Source organism: Alligator mississippiensis, chromosome 1 (genome assembly GCF_030867095.1).
Source record: "Alligator mississippiensis isolate rAllMis1 chromosome 1, rAllMis1, whole genome shotgun sequence".
Lineage (NCBI taxonomy): Eukaryota > Metazoa > Chordata > Crocodylia > Alligatoridae > Alligator > Alligator mississippiensis.
In genome coordinates this window covers 148,119,840-148,145,526 of record NC_081824.1, presented here as the reverse complement: position 1 = coordinate 148,145,526, position 25,687 = coordinate 148,119,840, and the positions used below count along the sequence as shown (strand labels likewise).

General features: G+C 41.7%; 1 protein-coding gene across 1 annotated transcript in view; it reads right to left on the bottom strand.

Annotated features, from left to right (window-relative positions):
• Window positions 1–10,621: 10,621 nt before the first annotated feature.
• C1H1orf198 (chromosome 1 C1orf198 homolog) overlaps window positions 10,622–25,687 on the bottom strand; it is a 31,389-nt gene continuing 16,323 nt past the window's right edge. Inside the window, exons 3-4 of the mRNA XM_006275163.4 lie at window positions 16,591–17,133; window positions 10,622–13,225 (exon numbers count right to left, since the gene is read on the bottom strand). Coding sequence (XP_006275225.3) covers window positions 13,169–13,225; window positions 16,591–17,133 — 600 coding nt within the window. The 3' untranslated portion in view covers window positions 10,622–13,168. The remainder of the gene's footprint in view (window positions 13,226–16,590; window positions 17,134–25,687) is intronic.

Sequence of the window (25,687 nt, the reverse complement as noted above, 5' to 3'; positions counted from 1 at the left end):
AAAACAACAGGATGCAGTTCAATAAGGAGAAATGCAAAGTGCTGCACCTAGGGAGGAAAAATGTCCAGCACACCTACAGCCTAGGGAATGACCTGCTCGGTGGCACAGAGGTGGAAAGGGATCTTGGAGTCCTAGTGGACTCCAAGTTGAACATGAGCCGGCAGTGTGACGAAGCCATCAGAAAAGCCAATGGCACTTTATCGTGCATCAGCAGATGCATGACAAATAGGTCCAGGGAGGTGATACTTCCCCTCTATAGGGCGTTGGTCAGACCGCAGTTGGAGTACTGCATGCAATTCTGGGCGCCACACTTCAAGAAGGATGCGGATAACCTGGAGAGGGTACAGCGAAGGGCAACTCGTATGGTCAAGGGCCTGCAGACCAAGCCCTACGAGGAGAGACTAGAGAAACTGGACCTTTTCAGCCTCCGCAAGAGAAGGTTGAGAGGCGACCTTGTGGCTGCCTATAAGTTCATCACGGGGGCACAGAAGGGAATTGGTGAGGATTTATTCACCAAGGCGCCCCCGGGGGTTACAAGAAACAATGGCCACAAGCTAGCAGAGAGCAGATTTAGATTGGACATTAGGAAGAACTTCTTCACAGTTCGAGTGGCCAAGGTCTGGAACGGGCTCCCAAGGGAGGTGGTGCTCTCCCCTACCCTGGGGGTCTTCAAGAGGAGGTTAGACGAGTATCTAGCTGGGGTCATCTAGACCCAGCACTCTTTCCTGCTTATGCAGGGGGTCGGACTTGATGATCTATTGAGGTCCCTTCCGACCCTAACATCTATGAATCTATGAATCTATGAATAACTGACTTACTGTCCCCAGTAGCCTTTGATCCTCACTACCTCACATTGTATTTTTATATATTTCTCACAGTGCATTTTATTTTTCATCCGTCTCATCTTTACCATGGCATTTTGTATTTTATATGTTATACTTTTAAATCCTTAAGGAATGTATCCCTGTAGAATGAAGTTACAGCCTGGACCATTGTTAAAAGCTGCATTGAAGTTGTAGTTGTAAAATGATAAAATCTGCTATATCGGGCTGGTCCCCCTTGAGTGAATGCAAATGTATGATGAATCAGTAGATAATTGAAGACACAGCGAGAGCCTCTGGCAATAACGTAGCCAGAGAAACTTAGCATTGCAAAACTCTACTCTACAAGCCATGTTAGGCTAATCACACCAAGGAACTGATTCCTGGAACTGAGCACCCACCCTATTGACTATTCCTATAACCCATAACAATATAGCCATTAAGTCAATAAGTCGAGGATGGACTCCCAAAACTTCAGGTACCAGCAGGCAAAGACCCCTGTGACTAACAGCTGTCATGTACTACTCAAAACCCACGTGGGACAGTGACCTCCGGATTGGGCAGCCAAGATGATGCTGGGGGAAAAAGATTCCTGTTATGTCTGATTCATAACTACAAAGGTAGAGTCACTCTGTAGGGTCAGCAAAAGCAATTTGGCAGCAGCTATGAAAGGGTTAACAATGCAGCTCTGACCATGAACAGCGAATGCCACATACCCACTCCTCTGTGGGCTGGCAGGGGGAGAAGTACTGCAGTCATTACAGGTCTCTGTTTTCTTCCAGTGCAGAACATTTCATTTCCTTCCTTGAGACACCATTCCAGTTTTAGAGGGCTGATATTTGGGAAAAGGTGCATGTAATATATGGGTAAATACAGTATAAAATCACTGAAGTCAGTTCTATAGTCTTGTGAAGACCCTAGTCCATAAGGGCTGTGATCTTCAGGTGTCCCATAATAAAAAGAATTAAAGTATCCTCTGTCACCAATAATATATCACATTACATTGAGCCAGTAGAGTACCTTGTAGGGGAAAAGAGGGGTGGCAAGCAGGGCGCCAGCCTCAGGCAGCAACTTAGGAGGGGCAACCACACAGTCTATGCCCCAACAGCAAAAGTAACCCTACACCATTGCTCTCACAGAAGCAGCTGGCTGCACAGACACCACGCTGCTGCTTTAAGAGTAACAGCGTGGGCAGGCAGATCATGCTGCAGCAATGGCCGTAGCAGCAGCAGCAGTGGCAGAAGTCACCAGGGACTATTTTTGAGTCACTGGCATAGGTAAGACTCCTGTACCTCTTTCCTGTCCCTTCCCTTCCCCGCTCTTCTACAGGGTGTCAGGATCAACCAAGCCATAGGTGGTTACTCAGTGAATTACTTTGGGCAGGCCAGGGTTACACAAGGCATCAGTTGCAGTCCAGGTCTTCAGGCCAAGGGTTAAGGCAGTATCATGGTCAGGGGGGAAGATACATCAGAGCCAAGAGATCCAAACAGAGAAGGGGCAAGGGCTGTGGCAAGGCTGGGATCAGGCAGCAGCAAGGCAGAAGTCCAGAGAGCAAGCATGCATACACCCCCTATTACTAAGAAAGTTCAGCAGGAAGTAGAAGGAGTTTTATAGCCTTCCTGTCAGGGCTCATGGTGCCTGCTGGTTCTCCCTGTTCACCTGAGTCCTCATTAATGTCCTCATGGGAGGAACAAGACTGGGTTGGGGCTGGTGCCTGACCAGCTGCCTGGTGGTGCTGAGAAGTCAGCCTCTGTCTGTCAGCCTGGCTGTACTAGGTTTGAATCACCATGGCTTTGCTTAGAGGTGCAAAGCCAGGTTTGCACACAGGGTTTGCTTAGAGGCACAGCCTTTGCTTGTAACACCTCTCTGTTGACCCCAATGGTGGGGGTGCCTAAATTTCATGAAAGACTGGAATATTGAGTATATCTGTTATGAGATGTCCTACAAAAATATTTTGAAAAAAAATGAAGATTGGTCGCATTTTTAGTGTTCTTACAGGCCAGCTCAAAATACCATCCAAAAATAGCTTCTCTAGCTAAAAACATTCTTGTGATGTTTAGTACATTCCTACTGAAACATTTGAAGCTAGACTGGAAGGGGAGGCAAATATTTGTATTTGTCATGCTCTGAAATTATGAATCCCAACACTAACAGCTTTCTTATCTGGGCCACTTTTTCCCATTAGGATGAGTGATTGGGGAAGGGCTATAGAACTGTAAGCAGAAACACTTTGCCAGTCCACTTTAAGTAAAAGTAAATGTTAACACATCTGACATTAGGATTAATAAAAAGATTAACCAATGACAGCTCACTGCTGCTGCATATACAAATACGAAATGAATGTGTGTAATGTGGAGAGGGTTAGTGACACTTAAAACAATCCATCAACTATTTGATCATCTAAAAGGCATGAAGCTAGACAGAGAGGTTGTATTTCAATCAGTGGCTGGCCATGCTGCCACCTCTTTCCATAAGCAGAGAGAGTTAGTTCATTGTGTTAGTCTCAGGTTAGACAGAGGGCAGGGCAGGATGGCACCTTTACAGACTAACTAGTTCAGACACTTTATCTATAAAGATCATAGCATCAAAGTAGGCTGCAGTCTATGAAAGCTCAGGTCTCTCTGAACAAGTTAGTCTGTAGATGCCACCCTGCCCTGCATTCTCTCCATAAGACACTAGAGAAAAAGAGTCAGGTTTTGATTTGGCTTCACTGGCTTTACACTGGCATAACACCATTGAACTAATGGGCTTGCTCTTGATTCGAATACTTATGCAAGTTAGAAAAGAAGCAAGACTGAAGGTTATATTTAAACAACATAAAAATAACATGCTAGGCCTAGTCCCCGCTAGCAGTGCCTGTGCAGAACTAGATACTAAAGCTGATTGTTTTGTTTGGGAGTGGGATGTACAACACTCCTGCAAAATGAGATTTGACAGGTTTGTCCTGTAAAAATCAGAGTTATAATAATAAGCAATGCAACTCTTCAGGGTTAGTTTTCAAGACATGCCTGAGGGGTTTTATTAAAAGTACAGTCAAACCAAACCTATTGTGACAAGCTTGGAGCTGTTTTGCAATATAAATGCTGCACACATGACTAGGCCACTGAAATGTTTATTGTTACAAGGGTATCTGGTTGGGGAAGCATAAACAAGCAGGAAAGGAGAGAAGGGCTCATAACCAACTACTTCTCCACAAACGTTTGAGTGTTAGGAGACGGTGCCAATAGAGGAAAAGGCCTGGCAACACAATGTCTACAAAGGGCAATAGGTTTGCTTTAGAAGCCCTCCTCAAGAGAGGAGAGGAATTATTTGGGGGAACTGGAGCAAGTCACAAAGCTGGAATAGGGGATGTTGAAAGAGGCAACCTAGGTAGGACATCAGGGGGTGCTTTATACATTGCTCCAGGAGGCGGGAGGGAGAGGGTGCTTTAATTAGAGTGGCTCTGAGAGTTACTCTAATTAAAGCGCCCAGAGCGTCATGTGTATCAGCATCCCTGCGCTGAAAAATGGCAGCGGAGGCGCTTTAACTAAAGCTTGCAGAACAAGTTTTAAAGTGCCTCCACCGCCATTTTGAAGTGCAGGACTTTTGAAGGGATGGGAGCCCAAGAAGGGTGGCTGTGCCTTAAGGAAACGATCCTTCAGGCACAAAGCAAGACGATCCCCGAGCAAGGCAAAAGAGGGAAAGGGGCCAGGAGGCTTCCATGGCTGACCAGAGAAATCCAGGGCAGCCTAAGGGACAAAAGGGGAGCACATAAAAAGTGGAAACAGGGTGAGATCACTAAAGATGAATATACCTCCTCTGCTCGTGCTTGTAGAGAGGCAGTTAGACAGGCCAAAGCTACCATGGAGCTGAGGATGGCAACCCAAGTAAAGGACAACAAGAAATTGTTTTTTAGATATATAGGGAGTAAAAGGAAGGCCCAGGGAGGAATAGGACCCCTGCTAAATGGGCAGAAGCAATTGGTGACAGACAGGGGGGACAAGGCTGAACTCCTCAACGAGTTCTTTGCCTCAGTGTTCCTAAGTGAGGGGCACGACAAGTCTCTCACTGGGGTTGTAGAGAGGCAGCAGCAAGGCGCCGGACTTCCATACGTAGATCCTGAGGTGGTGCAGAGTCACTTGGAAGAACTGGATGCCTTTAAGTCGGCAGGCCCGGATGAGCTCCATCCGAGGGTGCTGAAGGCACTGGCCGACATCATTGCAGAGCCACTGGCGGGAATATTCGAACGCTCGTGGCGCACGGGCCAAGTCCCGGAGGACTGGAAAAGGGCTAACGTGGTCCCCATTTTCAAGAAGGGGAGGAAGGAGGACCTGGGCAACTATAGGCCAGTCAGTCTCACCTCCATCCTTGGCAAAGTCTTTGAAAAAATTATCAAGGCTCACATTTGTGAGAGCCCGGCAGGACAAATTATGCTGAGGGGAAAACAGCACGGGTTTGTGGCGGGCAGATCGTGCCTGACCAACCTAGTCTCTTTCTATGACCAGGTTACGAAACGCCTGGACACAGGAGGAGGGGTGGATGTCGTATACTTAGACTTCAGGAAGGCCTTCGATACGGTATCCCACCCCATACTGGTGAACAAGTTAAGAGGCTGTGATGTGGATGACTGCACAGTCCGGTGGGTGGCGAATTGGCTAGAGGGTCGCACCCAAAGAGTCGTGGTGGATGGGTCGGTCTCGACCTGGAAGGGTGTGGGCAGTGGGGTCCCGCAGGGCTCGGTCCTTGGACCGATACTCTTTAATGTCTTCATCAGTGACTTGGACGAGGGAGTCAAATGTACTCTGTCCAAGTTTGCAGATGAGACAAAGCTATGGGGAGAAGTGGACACGCCAGAGGGCAGGGAACAGCTGCAGGCAGACCTGGATAGGTTGGACAAGTGGGCAGAAAACAACAGGATGCAGTTCAATAAGGAGAAATGCAAAGTGCTGCACTTAGGGAGGAAAAATGTCCAGCACACCTACAGCCTAGGGAATGACCTGCTGGGTGGCACAGAGGTGGAAAGGGATCTTGGAGTCCTAGTGGACTCCAAGTTGAACATGAGCCGGCAGTGTGACGAAGCCATCAGAAAAGCCAATGGCACTTTATCGTGCATCAGCAGATGCATGACGAATAGGTCCAGGGAGGTGATACTTCCCCTCTATAGGGCGCTGGTCAGACCGCAGTTGGAGTACTGCGTGCAATTCTGGGCGCCACACTTCATGAAGGATGCGGATAACCTGGAGAGGGTCCAGAGAAGGGCAACTCGTATGGTCAAGGGCCTGCAGACCAAGCCCTACGAGGAGAGACTGGAGAAACTGGACCTTTTCAGCCTCTGCAAGAGAAGGTTGAGAGGCGACCTTGTGGCTGCCTATAAGTTCATCACGGGGGCACAGAAGGGAATTGGTGAGTATTTATTCACCAAGGCGCCCCCGGGGGTTACAAGAAACAATGGCCACAAGCTAGCAGAGAGCAGATTTAGATTGGACATTAGGAAGAACTTCTTCACAGTTCGAGTGGCCAAGGTCTGGAACGGGCTCCCAAGGGAGGTGGTGCTCTCCCCTACCCTGGGGGTCTTCAAGAGGAGGTTAGATGAGTATCTAGCTGGGGTCATCTAGACCCAGCACTCTTTCCTGCTTATGCAGGGGGTCCGACTTGATGATCTATTGAGGTCCCTTCCGACCCTAACATCTATGAATCTATGAATCTATGACACTGATACACATGACGCCAGAGTCTGCTGGAATTAGGTAATCACTGTTACAGCACATTGGAGCAGCCTCCAATGCACATGTATAGGCACCCCAGGAGAGAGGGAGATGGTAAAGACTTTAAAGCCTGTAGACTGCTTTATAGAATCCTAAATACTTTGCTTTGCTCCACTGCTGATATAAGCAGTGCTTTTGTTTGAAGAAAGCTGTCTGAGCACTGGAGACCAGCAGTGTAGGAATGTACCCAGGTGCCTTGGGGTAAGGTGATGGTGAATGCACAGCTGTCAGCAGCAACTGCTCCCCTCCCTCCCTTCCCTCAGGTCAGCCCTCAGGGCAGGTGCCCTTATGGCCCCCCTAGTTATGCCATTTACTGGTCACAGGCTCTGAAAGAAAGAACTGCAGATGCCAAAGCATGCCGTGCCATGATAGCATAGGGTGCTGCAGTCCTGGGCTCAGTCTAAGAGTGGGAGAACTGCAGAATCCCACCCAAGAGAAAGAAATAGTACAAGCCCTAACCACTGAAGTCCTGGGCTTAGGCACAGTTAGCATTTGTCACTGTGATACCAAGCCACTCACGGCACCCTTAGTGCCATAAAGCCACTATATCAAAGTATTTTTTCAGTGTCGGAGGCATAATCTGTGCTGATGACAAGATATTTCCCTTTATATCTTCAGTTATGGCCAGCCTAGGGGCTTTTCATGCTGCTTTTTTCAGTACTAAAAGTATTGCTGGTGCAGAAGTTGGGCTGACACTCCTGAGGATGAAGTCCTCCATATGCCGAATAGATATAGTTGGGAGCAGGACCATCTGCCCTACAGTGCCCTTCCCCATTTGTGCCTAGCCACTAGGAGTCATCCTAAGCTGCTTAGTTTCAGTGCCTAAACCTTCTGCTGAGACTGCCAACCAAAGAGCCTATTAGAGGTAGTTAGGATAATGGGTATTAATGTGTGTGGACACCCATCTGCTAGGAAGCCAGTTGAAACTATCAGTAGCATAGGCAGGATGGCCTTTGTGGATAAGCCAGTGGCCTGGGGAATTGAGGGACTGAGATTCAGGCCCCAGCTCAGCCAGATACTTCTGTATTGCACTGAGCAAGTCATTTCACTCCCTCACAGGGTGTCATCAAAGAGGAGAGGGGAGGGGAACCAGTGATTGAGATGCACAGATATTTTCAGCAATCAGGGCTCATGTTAGAGGTGATATCTTTTATTAGACCAACTAGATTTTTGCAAAAAAAATTTCTTTAATTGCAAGTTTCTGGGCACAAACACCCTTCATCAGGCATCGGAGAAAAGTCTGTAAAAGTTCTCCTGGGTAGAAATGAAAGTTCATATTTCACTGGATTTCACAGAGGAGACAAAAGATGGAAAACTCCTCTGGGCAGGCAGGTCTTAGCTGGTAAGGTGTCTCTAAGCTCTCTTGTGAGGCTCTGTGATGATGCAAATTGCCTTGAACAAAAGGCAGGAGCAGTATCTCGGGTTTCAGGTGGCCAAAGTTGCTTCCTTGTGAAATTATGAAGATTTAATTTTTTTCAAATCAGCTAAAATTCGACATCTTCCATGTGTTGGGTATCCAGGCTGTAGCTGTATTGCTCTCGAGGAAAAAGCAATCAGGGCTTGTGGTAGAGGTAATACCTTTTATTAAACCAACTAGATTTGCAAAAATTAAAGAGAGTTTAATCTTATGTATTAGTCAGTCAGCTCATTTCACTCTGATGTTTATATTGTCATACAACTCCTAAAACCTTCTTGACATTTCTTTATGGGACTGTCCAGTGATTTAAAAAATATATGCTCTTGTTCCAGAAAGGATAAAGCAGAGAACTTTAAGTATGAAGCAATCCTGCACAGGCAGGAAAATGAATCAAAATTGCTTGGTTCATCTGATTTCTATCATTTTTGTAAGCTTTACCGGGGGACCCTAACTTCTGCATTGTACGAATGCTTAAAAATGGTGTCCCTCAAGTTTGTACCTTGGGGTACATGTGCTCTGAAGATAGCCATTGACTGCTCAGTCAGTTGGCAACATCTGGAAAAAAGCTTTGCATGTTACTTCAGTTGGGCCACGTTCCTGTGTAATTGGGAACGACATTGACTTTAAAGAACCTAGTTGCAATAAGTTCCCTTCCCTCATTGCACTTACCAGTTTCCTTTATTTGCACAGCTTCTTTAGGTTCTCACCTCCTTATATATTGCATTATATTGTGTTACACCTACTCATAACTATTTTCCATCAATAAAAACATAATTAAAAAAACTGCTAATAGCTACATGGAACAGTAGTACTTTCAGTGGATATTTTTTTATTGTTTCTGCCCAGGATTGTTTTCAGGCATGACTGAGCGTTTCACATCTAAGTACCTAACTCCAAGGCACAAGCAAAGGCTGGAGCATCCAAGTAACTTTTTTTACACAGTAAAGTTGCATGTTACACTTACCCATACTAAATCTGTGGAATATTAAGACATGTTAAAGTTAAAATGTGCTGTGAGCACTATTAAGGGTTAATCCCATACATGCCTCCCCTGGGGGTGCACACAGCAGCAGGGAGTCACCCCCACTCCACACCCTGGACGAGCTGCCTGCCCCACTCCTGGCAGGGTTGCATGCACTGCCCTGGCTGGGCAGCACCTGCCCCGCTCCCTTCCTCACTGTAGGGACCTCAATCTGCACCCCCACATGCTCTCCCCTCCACAGACTTACCAGCAAGGAGTTGCACTCCAAGCTGCCAGGCTAGATATCGGATCAGTATTGGCCGATGTGGCTGGTTAACAATCAGCCATCAGTATCAGCCAAAAAAATCTTTATCGGTGCACTTCTAATCTGCTTCTAACTAACAAAAACATGTAGCTAATTCCTACTGTTTATTTTTTCCTGATAGGCTCTCTTCTGCAGCAGATAACTGAGCATTTAGTTCTCCAAACTCCACAGCTATGCCTTCCCTCAAGGGGAAACAGCGATTCCCAGCTTTGGGAAAGAGAGGAGATGCATTTTTAATGTGGGATTATTCATCAATTATGAAATTTGGCAGAGCTGTCTTTTCTTTCATTGTACATAGCCCCCCATGCCCCTCAGTGGGCTTCCCTTCAATTGAAACATTACATTAGACCAGCAGTTTCCAACTTCGGGTTGCAGCCCAAAGGAATGTTGTGGGGGCAATGCTGGTGGCGCTGCACACAAAGGACAAGCCGCACCGTGTGCTGGGAGCTCCCCTGCCGCATTCCACTCCCAGCAGTGGGTCATGGCAAAAAGAAGTTAGGAACCACTGCATTAGATTATAACTGTGGAGTTACATTAACTACAAAACACTGCTCTGCAATTGGGGTAGACTCTCACTGTCACATGTCATTAAGTTAACTGACAAGAGTAAACAGTATGACAATAAATATACCCATGACCAGACCACATCATGTTAAACAAAATAGTCCTTTGTCCATGCTGCCTGCAAAATCATATATAGCATCTTCAGATGATGTAGTAATGTTATGCTCTTCAGGATGATGACCATCTTCTTATTTTGCATGCACTGTGATTAGAATAACAGTGGCTCCTGGGTACTTCTTCAATACAAACAACCACCATCTTCTAATGAAGACAACCCTGAGGGTCCAGCTGGAATACATTCTTCTGGATTTCTATTTTTCTGTTCTGGAAGTTCTCTCACTGAGAAATTCTCTCTGGAGGTGTGAAAGCCCTTATCCATGGCTTAAATTTAATTTGGATGGCTTACTCCAGAAGAACAAAAGTCTAAGCTGCTTGTTAATAATTTTGCTAGTATGATTATGAACTAATCTGGATGGCTGTTTATACTAAGTTCATAATCCTTTTCTGCCTCCCCACCAAGAGAAAAAGGATATAAAACAAAGCTGTTACCAAAATGAAGTAACCCAATATTAAGCTTTAATTTAAAAAGAATAAAGTGCAAAGGTATGTTATTTTTATGGTACTGGGTGAACACAATAATGATTACATAGGGCAAGGAAAATTCCTAAACTGTGAGGTATACAAGCTCAGGATTAATTCTAAGTCCTCTTTCTTCAGTATAAAGAGATCCCACTCCAGTAGAGGCAAGAAAAGACAAAGCTAGCAAGGAAGAGTGAAATACCACAAGCATTCTATGTAAAGTGACTTTATTAAAAGGTTTGTTAATATAAAATGTGACCATGTACATTTTTTCTGTTATGAACGTTTAATAAAAGCATATCACAGAAAGGGAGAAGCATCAATTTGGTGTCAAAGATCAGCAAGGAAAAATCTACTGAATAAGTAAAAGTTCTGCAGCATGTTCTACCAGCTGGTCCCAAATGTGTATAGGATGCAGTACTCTAAAAATGGTAGTAAAGAGAGCACAAAATTGAAGCAAATTACAAATCTACAATCCATTTAGCACAGGTGTAAACGAATGCTCCTCCCAACATTAAGAAGTGTTACACAAAGCGCTACAAATATTGAAGCAAGATTAAAAAAATTGATGCCTCTTGCATGGATGGAAAATACACACTGATGGCTGAATATTTCAATTTACCGAAAACAATTCAAAGCTTTTATTAGTAACTGTAAAACCCATGATTAGTGTCATTCAGCTTAAAAAAATTTCAAGGACTCCTCAAGTTTGAGGAAAAAGTGCAAGTCAGCAGTATTTCATACATCTGGACTTTATGCTCAAGTCCTTGTTTAATTTTCCATATTAATGCTAGATGATAATGTAACACTAATAAGGGCCATTTAAAAATATTAAACTAAGCAGCAAATATTATAAGTATATCTGGGCCAACAGGAATATGAAATACAAAAGAACTAAAATTTTCTCCTGAATTTATAGGGATCAAATATAAGACTGATCCTTTATATAGAAGTTTACTTGATATGTATCACTGAGGAGTGCATTCAGTTGAAGTGTATTTTGTAGCACAGCTTTATTAATGCTGTTTCAGAAGTTATCATTGTGCTATGAAACCTCACTGTAAAATCTGCTTTTCTATGACTAGCTATCCAATATTTTATTCTTTTCTGTTGCTAGATGTTAATACTTGTTTTTGAAAAAGGCTAAATTTTATAACTGAGCCTTTAAATAGATTAAGGAAAGCAAGCATTCACTGCTGTTTGATAGTAAATATACACCACCTGCCTCAAAGCAAACAAGGCAAGCAGCACACCACTCTGCAGAATGGAGTTTCTTCAATACCTGCAGACTACTTTGAAATCTTCTCAAAGACTTTTATTGTACAAAAGAAAATTTTGGTCAAAAAATGTAAATCAGCAGGTTTTAACTGTCACTAGTAGCAACAAACTGTCAAATGCCAATCCATATGAGGCCTAAGGGAATTAAGTCCAACTGGTATAGACTGCCCATCATTTGGCCATAGTACAACTTTGGCATGGTTTCATTAAAATGAGCTGTATCTTTTTCCTTCCACCCCGGATAGATAATTTTGGAATCAATTATGGAGGTAAAAAGGAAAGGTTAAACCTCTGGCATTGGACCCTTCACTGGTTGTGTGTAAGGGGAATTAAGGCTTCAAGGTGAGAAACACAGTGAAAAATCAGTGTCTAAGTCATGCTGCATTTTGGAGACAGCAGTCCAAATGACAGCTGAAGTCCTGTTCTCTACCCTTAACAGCAGCTGAGGATCATTCAAAAGTAGACCTGGAGGCAAACATGCCAAAGGCTACCTTTTGGTTCTGTTTGCACCTCAGATGCAAACACTACCCAGAGAGTGGACACTAGGGAGGATGTATCCACAAAAGGAAAGAGCACCAGAAATTAGACTGATGTGTCCTCAAGAGGGATAGCTGTTATAAAAAGAGTACAAAAAGCCTTAGTGTGCTATAGCCTGCTACAAATGTAGTAGTTTACCATAGCAAAAACTTAAGTGATGCCTGCTCCTGGAGACACCGGTGATTTACTTCAACATTTCTGCTACCAAGGGCTATATGGAAGCAGTGACTTCTTTAGGTTTTCATTCCTCGGAAAAAAAATTGGGCAAAACAAAGGTCAGCATCCTCACTCATGTTTACAGTCACTTCCCAAGCCACTTTTGTAAGAAGTCTTCCTTTCTAGCAAACGTATCTATAGAACACAACTGCAGTGATTCTTTGAACCAAGCATTTTTGTCAAACCTTTGGCTCCTCTCAAAATAACTTGCAAAAAAGGTGGTAGAATACAATACTGCCAAACTAGATATGAAATAAACAAAGAAAATACAATTCTTATAATATGCTTATTTTTTCATGCCTTTCTCAAAGGAGTCTTTTGGTAGTGTATTTAAAGCAACACTGCATTTAATTCATTTTTGTCATGAAAGATGCAAATGCTTATGAGCCGTGCTAACCCAATTCCTAACAAAACAGGAACTGGTTCTTGGTAGGCTGAGTCTTTTGAACATAGAAGTTTGCCCTTTAATGTATACAATTTCCCCCAATACAATAACTACTCAACTTGTAACGGACGTTACAAAATTAAAAAAAAAAGAGATCACATCTATCACAAACATTTGAAGTACAAAAATGCATCTGGTATTACAAAAAAGTTTATACAAAGGCAACATTTAGAGTTTGAAAATTATTTTTTTTTAAATACGCAGATGCTAGTAACTTAACATACAAAGAGAAAATGCCTCTTTCCTTCTCCAAACTTGATGTGAACTATTTTGTAGTATCTTTACCAGTTGTCTAGAAAATCAAAGCCAGTCTTCAAGATAATGGTGTTTGTATTACTCTGTAAAAAAACACAGAATTAAAGGATAAATATTGACATATCATATGGGATTAAAAGGATTAAATGGAGTTGAATAACATATGGACCCTGAAAATCATAATATATTTGTTTGTAACCGTGCCTGCCAAAATTTAACATTATTTACCTATGTACCTTGGAATGCTTGATAGCATCTGTGTTGAAAAATGCCACATATAAGAAAAATCCATATATGCTGAAGGAGCAAAACATTATTCCTGAATCAGAGTAATATTCTTTACTTTGCTGATAAAAAGGATTTATTATTCTTGCTTCCCTATTCACATTATGATTATTTTTCAGGATAAAGGGTAGGCAAGAGTAGAGAAAATATATATTATCTAATCTGGTAATCCTATGCTTTATCTATATATTATCTAACCTGGTAATCCCATGCTCACTCCACCCCACTCCAAGTCATTAACGTTACTTCAGGGGCAGCAGAGGGGGATACTGTACCTTCCTCTTAAGCCCTGGGATGCTGGCCACAGGTAAGGCTGGGATATTTTGACTGGGTAATACTGATGCTCTTGCTGGTACTTAGGAAAAAGTGGATGTTTCTGAGATCTTTCTTTCTGAATTCTGTTTCTGAGTTCTCTTCTTGCTCAGGGTTATACTGATGATCACCAAAATTTGGAGGCAGGAAAGAATTTTTCCTCTCGCTCAGACAGGCATGGACTTGTTTTGCCTTCCTGTGCAATGTGGGGCATGGTCCTTCTTGTAAGACAGGATGGCCAACCTGTGGCGCAGGTGCCATCAACAACACAGGCAGCCTCTGTGCATGGCATGCAGCAGATCAGGGAGGGGAAAGGTAGCACAGCATCAGACAGGGCAGAAAGCAGAAGGCAAAGCAGGAGATCAGGCAGGGAGCACAGAGTAGGGAGCAGAAAGCAAAGTAACATATCAGGCAGGGGAAAGGGGCTGAGGTAGCACTTGCACCAAAAGGTTGGCACCCACTGTCCTAGATCTTTGGAGCATGTCAACCAACTACTTCCCTGTCATTGCAATGGCAGGGCACTGGCAGTCCTCCCATCTCCCCTGCTTTTACTCATGGCATTGTATTGGGTGGTGTTTTTGTTTCACATATGATGTCTTGCAGCTGTGTGTAAGGACTTGAAATGGCAATCTGGGGAGATTCTTGGGTAAATGATGGCCTGTGAAAGCAGGGCACTTGACCTGCTGGCTCAGAAGGACTCTTCTACTCTTGGGTTCCTAACTGTTCAAAGAGTTTACAGAGGCAGTCATATCTACCCATGTGCTTCCAAAAGGTTGAATATCTCAATGTCTTTATTTTGAAAAAGCCACTTCCCAGAAATTTAATTAAGGTCTGGGTGCATGTTTTCAAATTGCTCAACCAGAGGGAAAAATGCAGATTAAAAAAAAAATCCACAATACAAATTAAATTACCTCACCACAATGACTATGAGCAAGGCAGGGCAGGGTCTTTTTTTTAATTGCATACTGCAGGCAGCATTCATAGCCAGAGAACAGCCAAGGAGCTTCCCCACCTCTTTCTCCCTCTCCAGACAAGAAACCAAACCAACCAACGCTCCAGATATTGATGTACCTTCCTAAATCCAAATGTTTTCATTCAGTTGTTGGGCAGCTTGCACCATCTTCTAAATAATCAGTTCAGTCTGCAGCCTTGTGACCTCACACCACACCCCTGGAAGCCTCACAAATAGAATAGCTGATTTGATCTATGTAAAGTGTGAAGTTGTATGGCGAGTGCCTACAGCAATCTGACGTGTATACTAATGTATTGCGCACACATACTGAAATGCATCAGTACTGTACATCTGTAGTTTGCTGTGTTGAATAACAGCTCAGTTAAGATGCAGCACAGCACCATCAAGGAAACTAGAAAAAGCAAGGAAATAAGGAGCTGTCATTCAATACAACACCTACATTAGCTCTCTCTCAACCTCCAATAGGGCTCATCACCATCCGCAGCATATACATCTTTAGGACTGCAAAGATGGTAGGTGGCCATGTGGGAAAGTGTGGGGGAGGGAGCCAACAGGAGTGGAGTGTAGAGAGAGGCCTGGAGCCTGCTGTTTCTGTACAAAAGGCAACAGTGCCATACAGGGCTCCTAATGAAGACCTCTTTGCACAAACACCTGGCTTTCCCCTACACTGTGGCTTTGGTTTAACAAGGAACAAAAGACATGGTGAATAGATGGTGGGGTCCCCCCTCAAATTAGGAAATGAAGCAGCCTGGAACAGCCTAACTTCCTACTGCCGTAGCCATTTGCCTGTCAGTCCCAGCCCCCTCCACAAGCCTGCGTGCCTTCTCTCATGACCTCTCCAAATTCCATCTTTACTTGCAGACAATCATCTTTTTCCAATAGTTCCCCATCAGCAGAGGAACTTCAGGATATTGTTTGGACCTGAAAATAGGAAATCAGTCCCTTGCTCTATTCCACTGATTTAGACATTTCAACAAAAAAAACACATTTGAAAGCTGCTTAAGTCAGTGGAGAAGTGGTTGCAGAGATAAAGAAGTTTGGAAAAATGATCTAGCTTCCTCTCATTTGTCACAATTCATCTCTCATCCATGCTGTCTTTAGAGCCCTTCCCTACTGTATGCCCTCAAATTTGTAGTTTCACTTGGAAAAGTCTTAAAATTTAACAGCATCAAAAGGGGTCTGTGATTTTTCACTCTAAGTGAAAAATAACCCTAGATGATCATTAGTTTCACTAGGCTATGGTATTCTCTTTCCCATCCTATCCTTGACTGTGGTGGCAAACAACTGCTACGTTCTAGTCCGGAGGAAGTTACCAAACCGTGATGAATGCTCTGTGAATGCTACTGAATACGAGGCATTACAGGAGACCCTCACCCTTTGCAGGGAATACTCTAAGCACCACTACTGCCACTGCCACTGCCTCCCTCCCCGTCCCTGGGGCTCCCCTGCAGCACCTGGGGACTGACCCCTTCCCCCTCAGCGCTGCTGCGGCTGCCTCCGGAGGAGAAGATGCCGCTGCTGCTTCCTTCCACGTCCATGGCACTTGCTTTCCACCCGCCTCCCGGCTCTGCCCTCCCCTGCGAATATCTGAATCCGCAAACCCGGAGTTTGTGAATAGCAAGGGTTTCCTGTCTGTAAATATTAGATATTGAGTATGGCTACTTTAAAAATACCTATTAGAGATATGGGAAATGAGTTAGTTTAACATGTTGGCTGAACAGATGTTTTTCATCTACAGGATAAACAAAATCCCAACAAGCTTTGTTAGGGTTTAGTGCTCTACTGAATCCCTAATCTTCCTGGGTGACCTTGTTAAGACTTCAGTGAGATGCACACTCTTTAAAAATTGAAGATAATAGAATAAATACCAGCCCTTACCTGTCCAACTAGGCCTGAAAGCATAGGGCCCTCAGCCTCTTCAGTTTTTGTCCCTGAAGATGGCAGTTCCTGGGGTGGTTCAGGAAGGAGGTCATCTAGCGTGTTAGCTGTAGGCTGACTGGGTTGAGGTTTCTCCCACTCCGTAGATAGAGAAGAGAGGCTTGGAGTGACGAACGTTTCTGGTTTACCTATGCTGGGTTTCTCACCTTTGGTCGTCTCTTTTGGAGTAGACTCTTGCCTATAAAAAGATGTAAGGGCTTTCTCTCCTTTCTCCATCGATTTAATCTGGCTAGGGGTCAAGGACTGGAATTCTGATTGGCCTCCTTCAAACTTTGAACGCTCTGCATTTATCTTCCAGAAAGAGGACTCCTCTTCTTTCCTGGATGGTATTAACCCATCAGAGCTAGGCGTCTTATTACCCTGAGAAGATTTGGGTGCCTGGACACCAGGTGCTGCTTTGACTGGTTGTCTCTGTTCATTTTGTGATGGGACACCACCTTGTTCTTGTAGGGATAAAGATGCAACACTGAACTCCATTTGACTCTGTACGGGATTACAAGAAAAAAAAACAAAACACACCAACAATGCATTTCAAATTCCACTACAAAAAGGCAAAAGCAATTACACTCTGACTGAGAACAGGGGCTCACAACTGTTACCTGCATGGCAGCAGGTAATATCTGCACCGATGCCAATATTAGAACAGCACCAACCACCAAAAAGGCAACTGCCTCCAAAAGCTTTTGCCCTTTGAAATACAGAATGAAGAACCTTCATGAAACGGTCTGGAGAAAATAAGACTTATAAACCCTTTTCAGACCAGCCACTAGGGGGAAGCAATTACATATTTGAGTGTTCAGATGCCCTCCAAAGGAGGGTGGGGGGAGAGAAAAAGACATGGGCACATGCAGGTAGAATACAGAACAATGAAAAGTGCACAATACATTCAAATAGAACTGTTTAAAGAATACTGGATAGCTTCTAAAAAGGCATACTTAATAAGATTTCTAAACAAAGAAACCTTAACAAATCAAGCAACCAAGGTTCCAGTGCCTTCTTTGAAATGATTCCTTGGAGTCTCAGAACAGCAGACACTTCCTATGCCTGAAGAAGGGTGATTGTGCCCCAAAGCTTGTTAAGGCCTTTTTTCCAACTACACAGATGGAAATAATAATAAAAGATATCACATCTACTCAAAGAACCTTGCCTTCTTTGAAATGATTAGTTAATCTTCTGGCTACATCTACTTCTGAAACAGTGGAACACATATTAGTAACCATGTCTACCCATTAAATAATTATAAACATACTAATTTAATGTTTGTAACTGAGAGCAATTGCACAGAAAAACTCCAAATAACTTTATGTTTACTTCACAGCTGTATTTGGATTGTTTTTCCTTTTACTTATTTATATTGGTCTGAGATATTATCTTTATTGCTACCTATTGTCAAAAGATTTCAGTTTTATCAATGTGTCAAGGAAATATGCCCATAGTTAAATCATGACATGGCTCTCATAAAAACAGCATGGAGATTGTCAGTAGCTATTTGTCTTTTAAAAGCTATCCTTAATTACTTTAACTTCTAGGTGTTTGTTTTATACCATTTCTGCTACCATTGCAGTGTCTCACAGAGCCCTGTTAACAAACCCTACATTTTGTAAAGCAAAGCACACCGTCTTTACAGAACTTAAGCGTTAAAATGCTTTCATGTTATAGTTCAACGAACATGTTCTCTCTGTACTGCTGTGCTCTGAAACAGAACAGGAGCATAACAACTGCCAAAGGAAAACAAGTCTAATTTAACTGTGCATTTCACTCAAGTTGCAAACAGAAAAACAGTGAAGAATAAATTATATTTATAAAATTACAAACCTAATGCCGCAAGTTACTAATGGCAAGACACAGAGAAAGTTTTGTCATTTTAAGTATATGGAGAAATACTAATTTTTTTTAAATATGGACAAATACTAACTTTTAACAATAGCTGTAAAGAATGACTTCCGAAGTTCACTGAAGATTATATGCACTTAAATTATTTTCATTTTATTACACTTGGAATCTGTCTTTCCAGATATATGCAATAGTGTCCACAGACATAAATACTAATCCCATTACACTTAGTTTTCACTAGAAGGGTGCTTGGGTTCAGTTCTGCATTCTCTGTACAGGGGGAACTCCCCTAGCATTCAAAGGGACTGCTGATCTTGCATTTTTGCACACCCAACTTTTGTTAGAGTGATGTCTAATTAAAAGCTGCTGAGTTAACATTTGCACTAACTGTACTAACATACGACATTTGCTTTGCACTAGTCAGCTGTCTGCTACACACAACTGATTTGTAGATTAACAATTGAACTTTCCAGAGATTTGGGTCAACACAGTGGTTTTACCTATTCTACCCACTTTACATGCAGGACAGCAATGTTTGACTGGCAGTCTCAGTTCTTTAGTTCCATATTTAATTCAGGGAGGGCTCTGTATTAGCCAAGAACATAAAAAAAAAAAAAAAAAATCAAGCTGGGAGTAATTAAGAAACAGCATGAGTAAGTAGAACTGCAAGAACACAAGCAGCTCTGATCATGCTACTTGAACAATTATTTCCAATTTTAAAATGTCAGTGTTGCAAGCAGTTTAAAAAAGAAAAGAGCCTGTTTCCATGCTGTGGGCAGAAGATGTTCCCCTATGACCAGTAAAGATAAAAGCTGCAGAAGCAGACTGCTGGTGTCATGGCATTGTAGCGTCCACTGAGAACCAATACCTATATAAAACTAAATGTGTATGTTTTATACATTCACTTAGGAAATCAACCCAGGACAGCTTCTGCAACTGGGATCTATTTCATGACCCTAGGATCAGTAAACTTGATTCCTGCCACCAACCCTTCTTATGGCAGTGCCAGACAGCAAAGGCAAGATTCACTGTTTCTATAACAGATTTTGTTCCTCCTGAAAACACAACACAGCAAACTAGAATTTAGGTTTGTGTAGGTTTTTTTGTCTACTTCTTTGGACTCTGCAACTGTTATTTTACTATGTGGGATTCAGTTCTAGCAATCACCATAGAGATTACAGGGCTTTATAGGTCAACATTAGTTTCCAAATGCTACATTCTGTGTTGGTATGTGTGACATTCATTAACACCAATTAGAACAGACTTTAACTACAAGGCTCTAGTTGGAAACAATTTGGTATTTCCAAATGCAAAGAAAGGGTTGCATGCCAGAGCCACAAAACTATAGAAGCAGTGTATTTTTAATTTTTCTGAACTGTCTGCCTTGTTTAGCACAAATTGGAATGACCCTGTCATTGAAACAGCATGTGTCCAATTTAGTAAATTCATTGCTGCAGGATTTTGGATGAAACATTTAATCTATATAGCAAAGCTTTTTCTTCAAAACTGAACTTTATAATGGTCCCACATTCAAAATGCCACTTGAACATCTTTTTAAAAACAATCAGAGCAGAAACCTGATTAGTTTTAGTTTCAGATCCGACCTAAAACCAGAGATAAGTCTTCTCTAGTTTAGGTACGACAAAAATCCTAAATCCCTCAATTTTTGCAAGATTTTGGTTCCTGGTACATGCAGTCTTACAAACATAAGTGAAGGTTTTTGCTATTTGGACCCAATACGTCATTAAGACAGCTTGGAATATTTCAGTGCTTTAATTTAAACACAATTCTATCCTTTATTGATCTCAAACTCAAACAAGTAGCCAAAATCTAATTTGGATTTTCAGAGACCAAGCATATAATCACCACTATGATATTTGTACATCAGCCCTGTGGACCAGTATCAAATTATCCTAGTGTGCTTTTTTCTTTTTAATATCCTGAAATTAACTGGAGCATGATACAAGTTATTTATTGGATTCAGCTGAAATGCACAATGGTTCCATGTGACCAAAGCTAGTGAAAATATATAAACCCATTTCAATAGGGCATGAACATCTTGGTACACCTGATGAAGTCAAGTTAATATATGGTATTTCAAGTCAGGCAATTTGCAATGTGTTTCAGTTTTAGTTATTTAAAAAAAAAAAAAAACTTAGAAAATTTTAGCTAGGGAAATAATTTTGAGGACAAAGGGAGCTAAGTGTGTGAATCCGATGCTAGAACATGAAACACGATTCAAATGTGCACGTCTAGCATCACATGTTTCCAGCTAACCATTAAGAGAGTTCCAGTTCACTGTTCTGCTCTTACTTAAGTACATCAAATTCCAAATCAACAAATGATTTAACACAAAAACACCCCTGCCCCCAACATATACCATATACCTTCCTCCCTCAAGCCTTTTGTTTTTTTGGTTCAAAAACAGTCATTTAAAAAACTATAGTTAATCTAGGAGTCCTAAAAACTTTGTTTTCCAGTTATGCATTTCATTTTAACATCCACTGCAATTTGGCCACCCCTTAAAATTCTGTTCATCATTTTGCATTTTGATTCAGAAGCATGAACTTACATTGATGGCCTGTGCAAACCTAGCCCTGCCGTTCCCATAAGCATCTTGATAGATGGCTCTGCTACCCCGATAAAACTTCTTGCAGTAGATGTTCCATAAGGAGCATAATGTACACTTTGCATTGATTAGTTTTGTAAGACAGACCTGCTGTGCCTTCTTGTTGTACCTTTGAAGGCCAACCGATTTTCAACAAGAAGTTTCTACAACAGAACTGCACTTGGGAAGAGTCTTTATGACCACTGGCCATTCTGAGTTCTTTTTAGTAAACACTTTAGATTGGGACCCTGGAGATTTGGGTTTAACCCTCTGGTTTTTCCAAATCATGGTGCGACTTCAGACCAAATCCTAACCTATGTCTCATTTTATTTCCTACTCCAGGGGTGGCCAACCTGCAGCATGGCGCCACAAGCAGCACAGGCAGCCTGTGTGTGTGACAAGTAGCAGGTTGGGGAACGAAACAGGCAGCACAGAAGCACATAGGGCAGGAGGAAGTAAGAAGGGCAACAGATTGGGCAGGGAGCAGAAAGCAGAGAAGCAGACAGGGCAAAGGAAAGGGATGGAAGTAGCAATTAAAAAGGATGTGGTGCTAATTTGTGTGGCGCTCACTGCTCTATTTGCATACCATCTCCTACTTCACAAGAGTTTGGCAAAGATACCAGCTAATTTTTCTCAAGTGCTCCTAGTTCTTTTCAGGAAAGGCGGTGCTCAGTATTAGTATGAAATGAATTTAAAGTCAGAAACCTTCAAAAAAAGTTTAAAGTTAAACTAAAATACTAAACTAAAAAGAAAAAGCACAAGAACCGAAGTGAGACTTGAGAAGGTGGAGAGAATCCACAAACACAGTGCAGCCAGGAGTACAAGCAGACAAGCTCAAATTTGCTAGAGAAATTATTGGAAACATAATATATGCCTTAAGGCTGTGGCATACTCTTATAGACCTTAATGATTTAATCATACTGTATAAAATTAGGTCTCAGTTCATAAGGTCTATACTAAAAACAGAAAGACCACAAGGAACTCAAGAGCTATTTTTACATCTTATTCATCCATTAGGAATGAATAGTATTTTATGAAACAGACAAGCACACGCAGCCAAAACAAACTGCTTGGCTTGGCAGCTTCCAGTGATCTAAATTTTGAGACAAAGGCTGCAGAAACTCTGTCAAAAACGGGCTATTTCCACCACATCGATAGGATAAGAACGTAAAATCCAGTTTCCCCGAAGACAATAAAAAAATCAGAACAAAGGACTCAGCTTGCTGAATAGACAAAGAAACAAAACAAATGCGGTACCCAAAATAGGGTAGTGTTAGTTCATTGTGTAACAACTCTAGTTCAGACAAAGGTAAGGGAAGAAAAACCCAAAACAAAACAAAAAAAAACAACACTAAACCAGAGAATAATTATTAATAGAAGAAAAAAGGTTGGAAGGAAGATGTCTTGAAAAGATAAAATAACTTAGGTCTGTGTATGAAATAAAACATTGTAAAAGATGCACATCATTATAACTTCAGGAGGAAATTGATATTGCAAAATACCAGGTTTTAAAACAGCATTCCACTTGTGCAAACAAGTATGTCTGACTTCTTGTCAATCAACAATGTCCTAAAACCACACTGTTTGTATCTGGTAAGTGCATGGTCCTAGCACTAAGGAACAGCAGGTCAAAGTCTAACTTGAGCAATTATATTTTTCCTACCAAAAGACCAGTCCATACCAAGCCTAAAACTGCTATTTATGACCATATCTAACATAGTTATTACTGCCATCAATGCCAGCACTAAGTATACAGGAATTTGTGGTACAAGAACTGCTGGTCAATGGTATGGTTTTACAGCATGTTCTAAAGAGGGCTAAGGCACAGACCTTACAAAAGAGGGGTGGGGGGTGGAAATCACTACCCCTGTTGTTCATAGAAACAGTACTATCCATGCCAACTTGTTAATTATGACTTTGACAGCTACAAGCCATGTTTAAATAATGTTCTAATGAAAGCATGAAGAGGGTGTAGAAAGCCCACCTCTCTGTTCCTCCTTTCCCACCAAAAATATTTTTGGCTGCCTTACAAATACAACATAATAATTTGGTGAAAATTGGTTATAAAACCTGTTAGTGGGATTAAATCACTGCCTAGTTGTGTATTATTAACATGCTCTGGGATCTCTCAGGATGCAAACTGTTATGTATAATACAGAAACTGTTAATATTATGCACCTGCAAGGTTTTACTGAAAAAATAAAGAAGGATGCTTGAGCTATTTGTGTGAGAAGCAGGGGAAGCAAAGTTATAAGAAATGTAAAGTCTAGGCACAAAAAAAGTGATTCATATGTCCTATCAGGTATTCCCCATTGCTGATGTCCATTCTACATCATGCAAGATTTTAAAATTTGTGCATCACATCACCAACAACAAAGAAATGGGAATTGGACTACTTGCATTTAGTTGATGATGCAAGTAGAATGTAGCATTCAATTTGCTCTCTGCCTCTCCCTCCCTCTTCTCCAAGACATTAGATTAAGATTGCAAACAAGCAGAAATGCTTGACAGTAAGCTAATTAGCTTAGACTGAAAACATAATAAGGAGAAGGAGGGAGTCATGTTGACCATTTCTACTCATTACAACAGTTTAAGATTAGGAAGTCTTTGGGCTCAAATACAGCTGGACACTGTTTCTACTTTACAAAGTGTTATTGTCTATTTACATTATCTGGGATTTATGTTCACTGAATAGTTCTATAAAAGTTTTGGGTTCAAACAAACTAAAAGATTCAAAAGCTAAACTCAGGCAAACCTCAATCAAGCTTTCAGCTGAACTAAATCGCCAACTATTCACAAACCTGGCCCAAGTTCCAGTGCTGTAACAAAACCAATAGTCCAAATTGTGTTATGGAAATTATACAGTGGTCCACCTAGAGCCTTGAACCCCACCATACAAAATCTGCAGTTATCACCTTTAAGTGCCACTGCATAGTTTGCAAACGTGTGACAGTCAACAACTATGGAAGCAGCATGTTCTCTCTCTGAAGGTGCTGCACTTCCCCAGTGAAAGGTTTACATCAGAATGTTCATAGTAATGCTAAAAACAGCCAGCTTCACCTTCTTCTTTGCAGTTTTCCTTTGAAAACCCACTAAAGTTTTAAAAGGAAAGACAAGAAATTAACTGTTAAAATAAACCCATGTCAGAAACACAGCTAAAAATGGCTGAGAGATTATTTGAGTCTTCAAGTTCATACCTGCTTAATAACACCCTGGATTTGCCTTTACAAGAAAAAGTTTTTAAAATGTACTTCTGAAAACAGGTGGCTATATCAAGTCTTTCACAAAATTATCTCTGAAATGAAAGCAAATGGCTATATAGTTTCATAAACATGTTCTCCCCCAGCAACAGCTCCCAGTGAGATTTTTACCCATCCAATAACTAACAGGAAAACTGCATGCTGGAAATACCTCACGGAGACCCTGAATAAACAGAGAGCTGATAAAATGACTTCAGTACAATAGGCAAGGAATTCTTAGGATGTTATCTTTTATTGGACCACCTGGGTAGTTGGGATAGAGTTAGACAAGCTCTTAAATGCAAGACCTGATGAAGAATGTCCTTCATTCAAAAGCTTGTCTAACTCTATCCCAGCTATCCAGTAGGTCCAATAAAAGATAATCACCCTAAGAAATCCTTGCCTCTTGCATCACTTGTGGGCCATCATGGCTACAACCTCACTCTTGCACTTTAGTACAACAGAAATTTTAGAGAAATTTGTCTTTGGTTATATATATCCAAATACAAAGAAATAGGAATTTTTCCAATCACACCTGGTAGGATTTGTGGGCTCCCCAGCATTCCTATTAAATTTCAGGAGAGGAAACAAGCAGTTTGTATTGTAAACTAAGACTATCTGGCTCCTTCTAATTTGATTTTCCTGTATGTGTTACATGGGCTGGAGTCATATGTCTATGTAACATCTGATTCTGAATGTACTTAGCTGCATCAGTCTCATCTAATTTTCTATTGAATTCCTTCTGCCAGAATTAGAAATGCCCTCTTATGTCTATTTTTAAGTGCACACTACTTGGAGATGAAACGCTGAACAGTAAACAAGATATAGTTTTTGAGTGGAAAAACCTCAAAAAGGACTGATGATTCAGGTAAGGGAGGGAATCTGATTAAATGGAAGGCTTGGGAAACAGAAGGGGAAAAGAAACAATAAAAAGTCCATAGTCCTGGAAGAAAGGGATTCCCTGATCTGATGTTTCACTTAATCTTTCACCTAAGAGCAACATGCACTGATGCTTTAAATAAAACTGGATTAATTTATTGTAAAAATTTCACCTATGTTCTTATCGATTATACAGTTGATCCAAATCCTCTGAATTTATTTATTTTTAAAAAATGGACAACATTCTCCTGAATCACGTCCCTCGTTCTTTGACCATTGCTACAAAAATCTGGCCGCATCCTGCCTAGGTTCAAAACCAATCAGCAACACCTTTAAAAACTGTTGATACAGCAGACTGCACTTTGCTTCAGTTCAGACATGAAGGCAACTGATAGCCAAACAACTCTGTATTCTTCCATTTTAAACTACTGCAAGGAAAGACATCCAATATGTTATCCATCTGACTACCTGAAGCAAA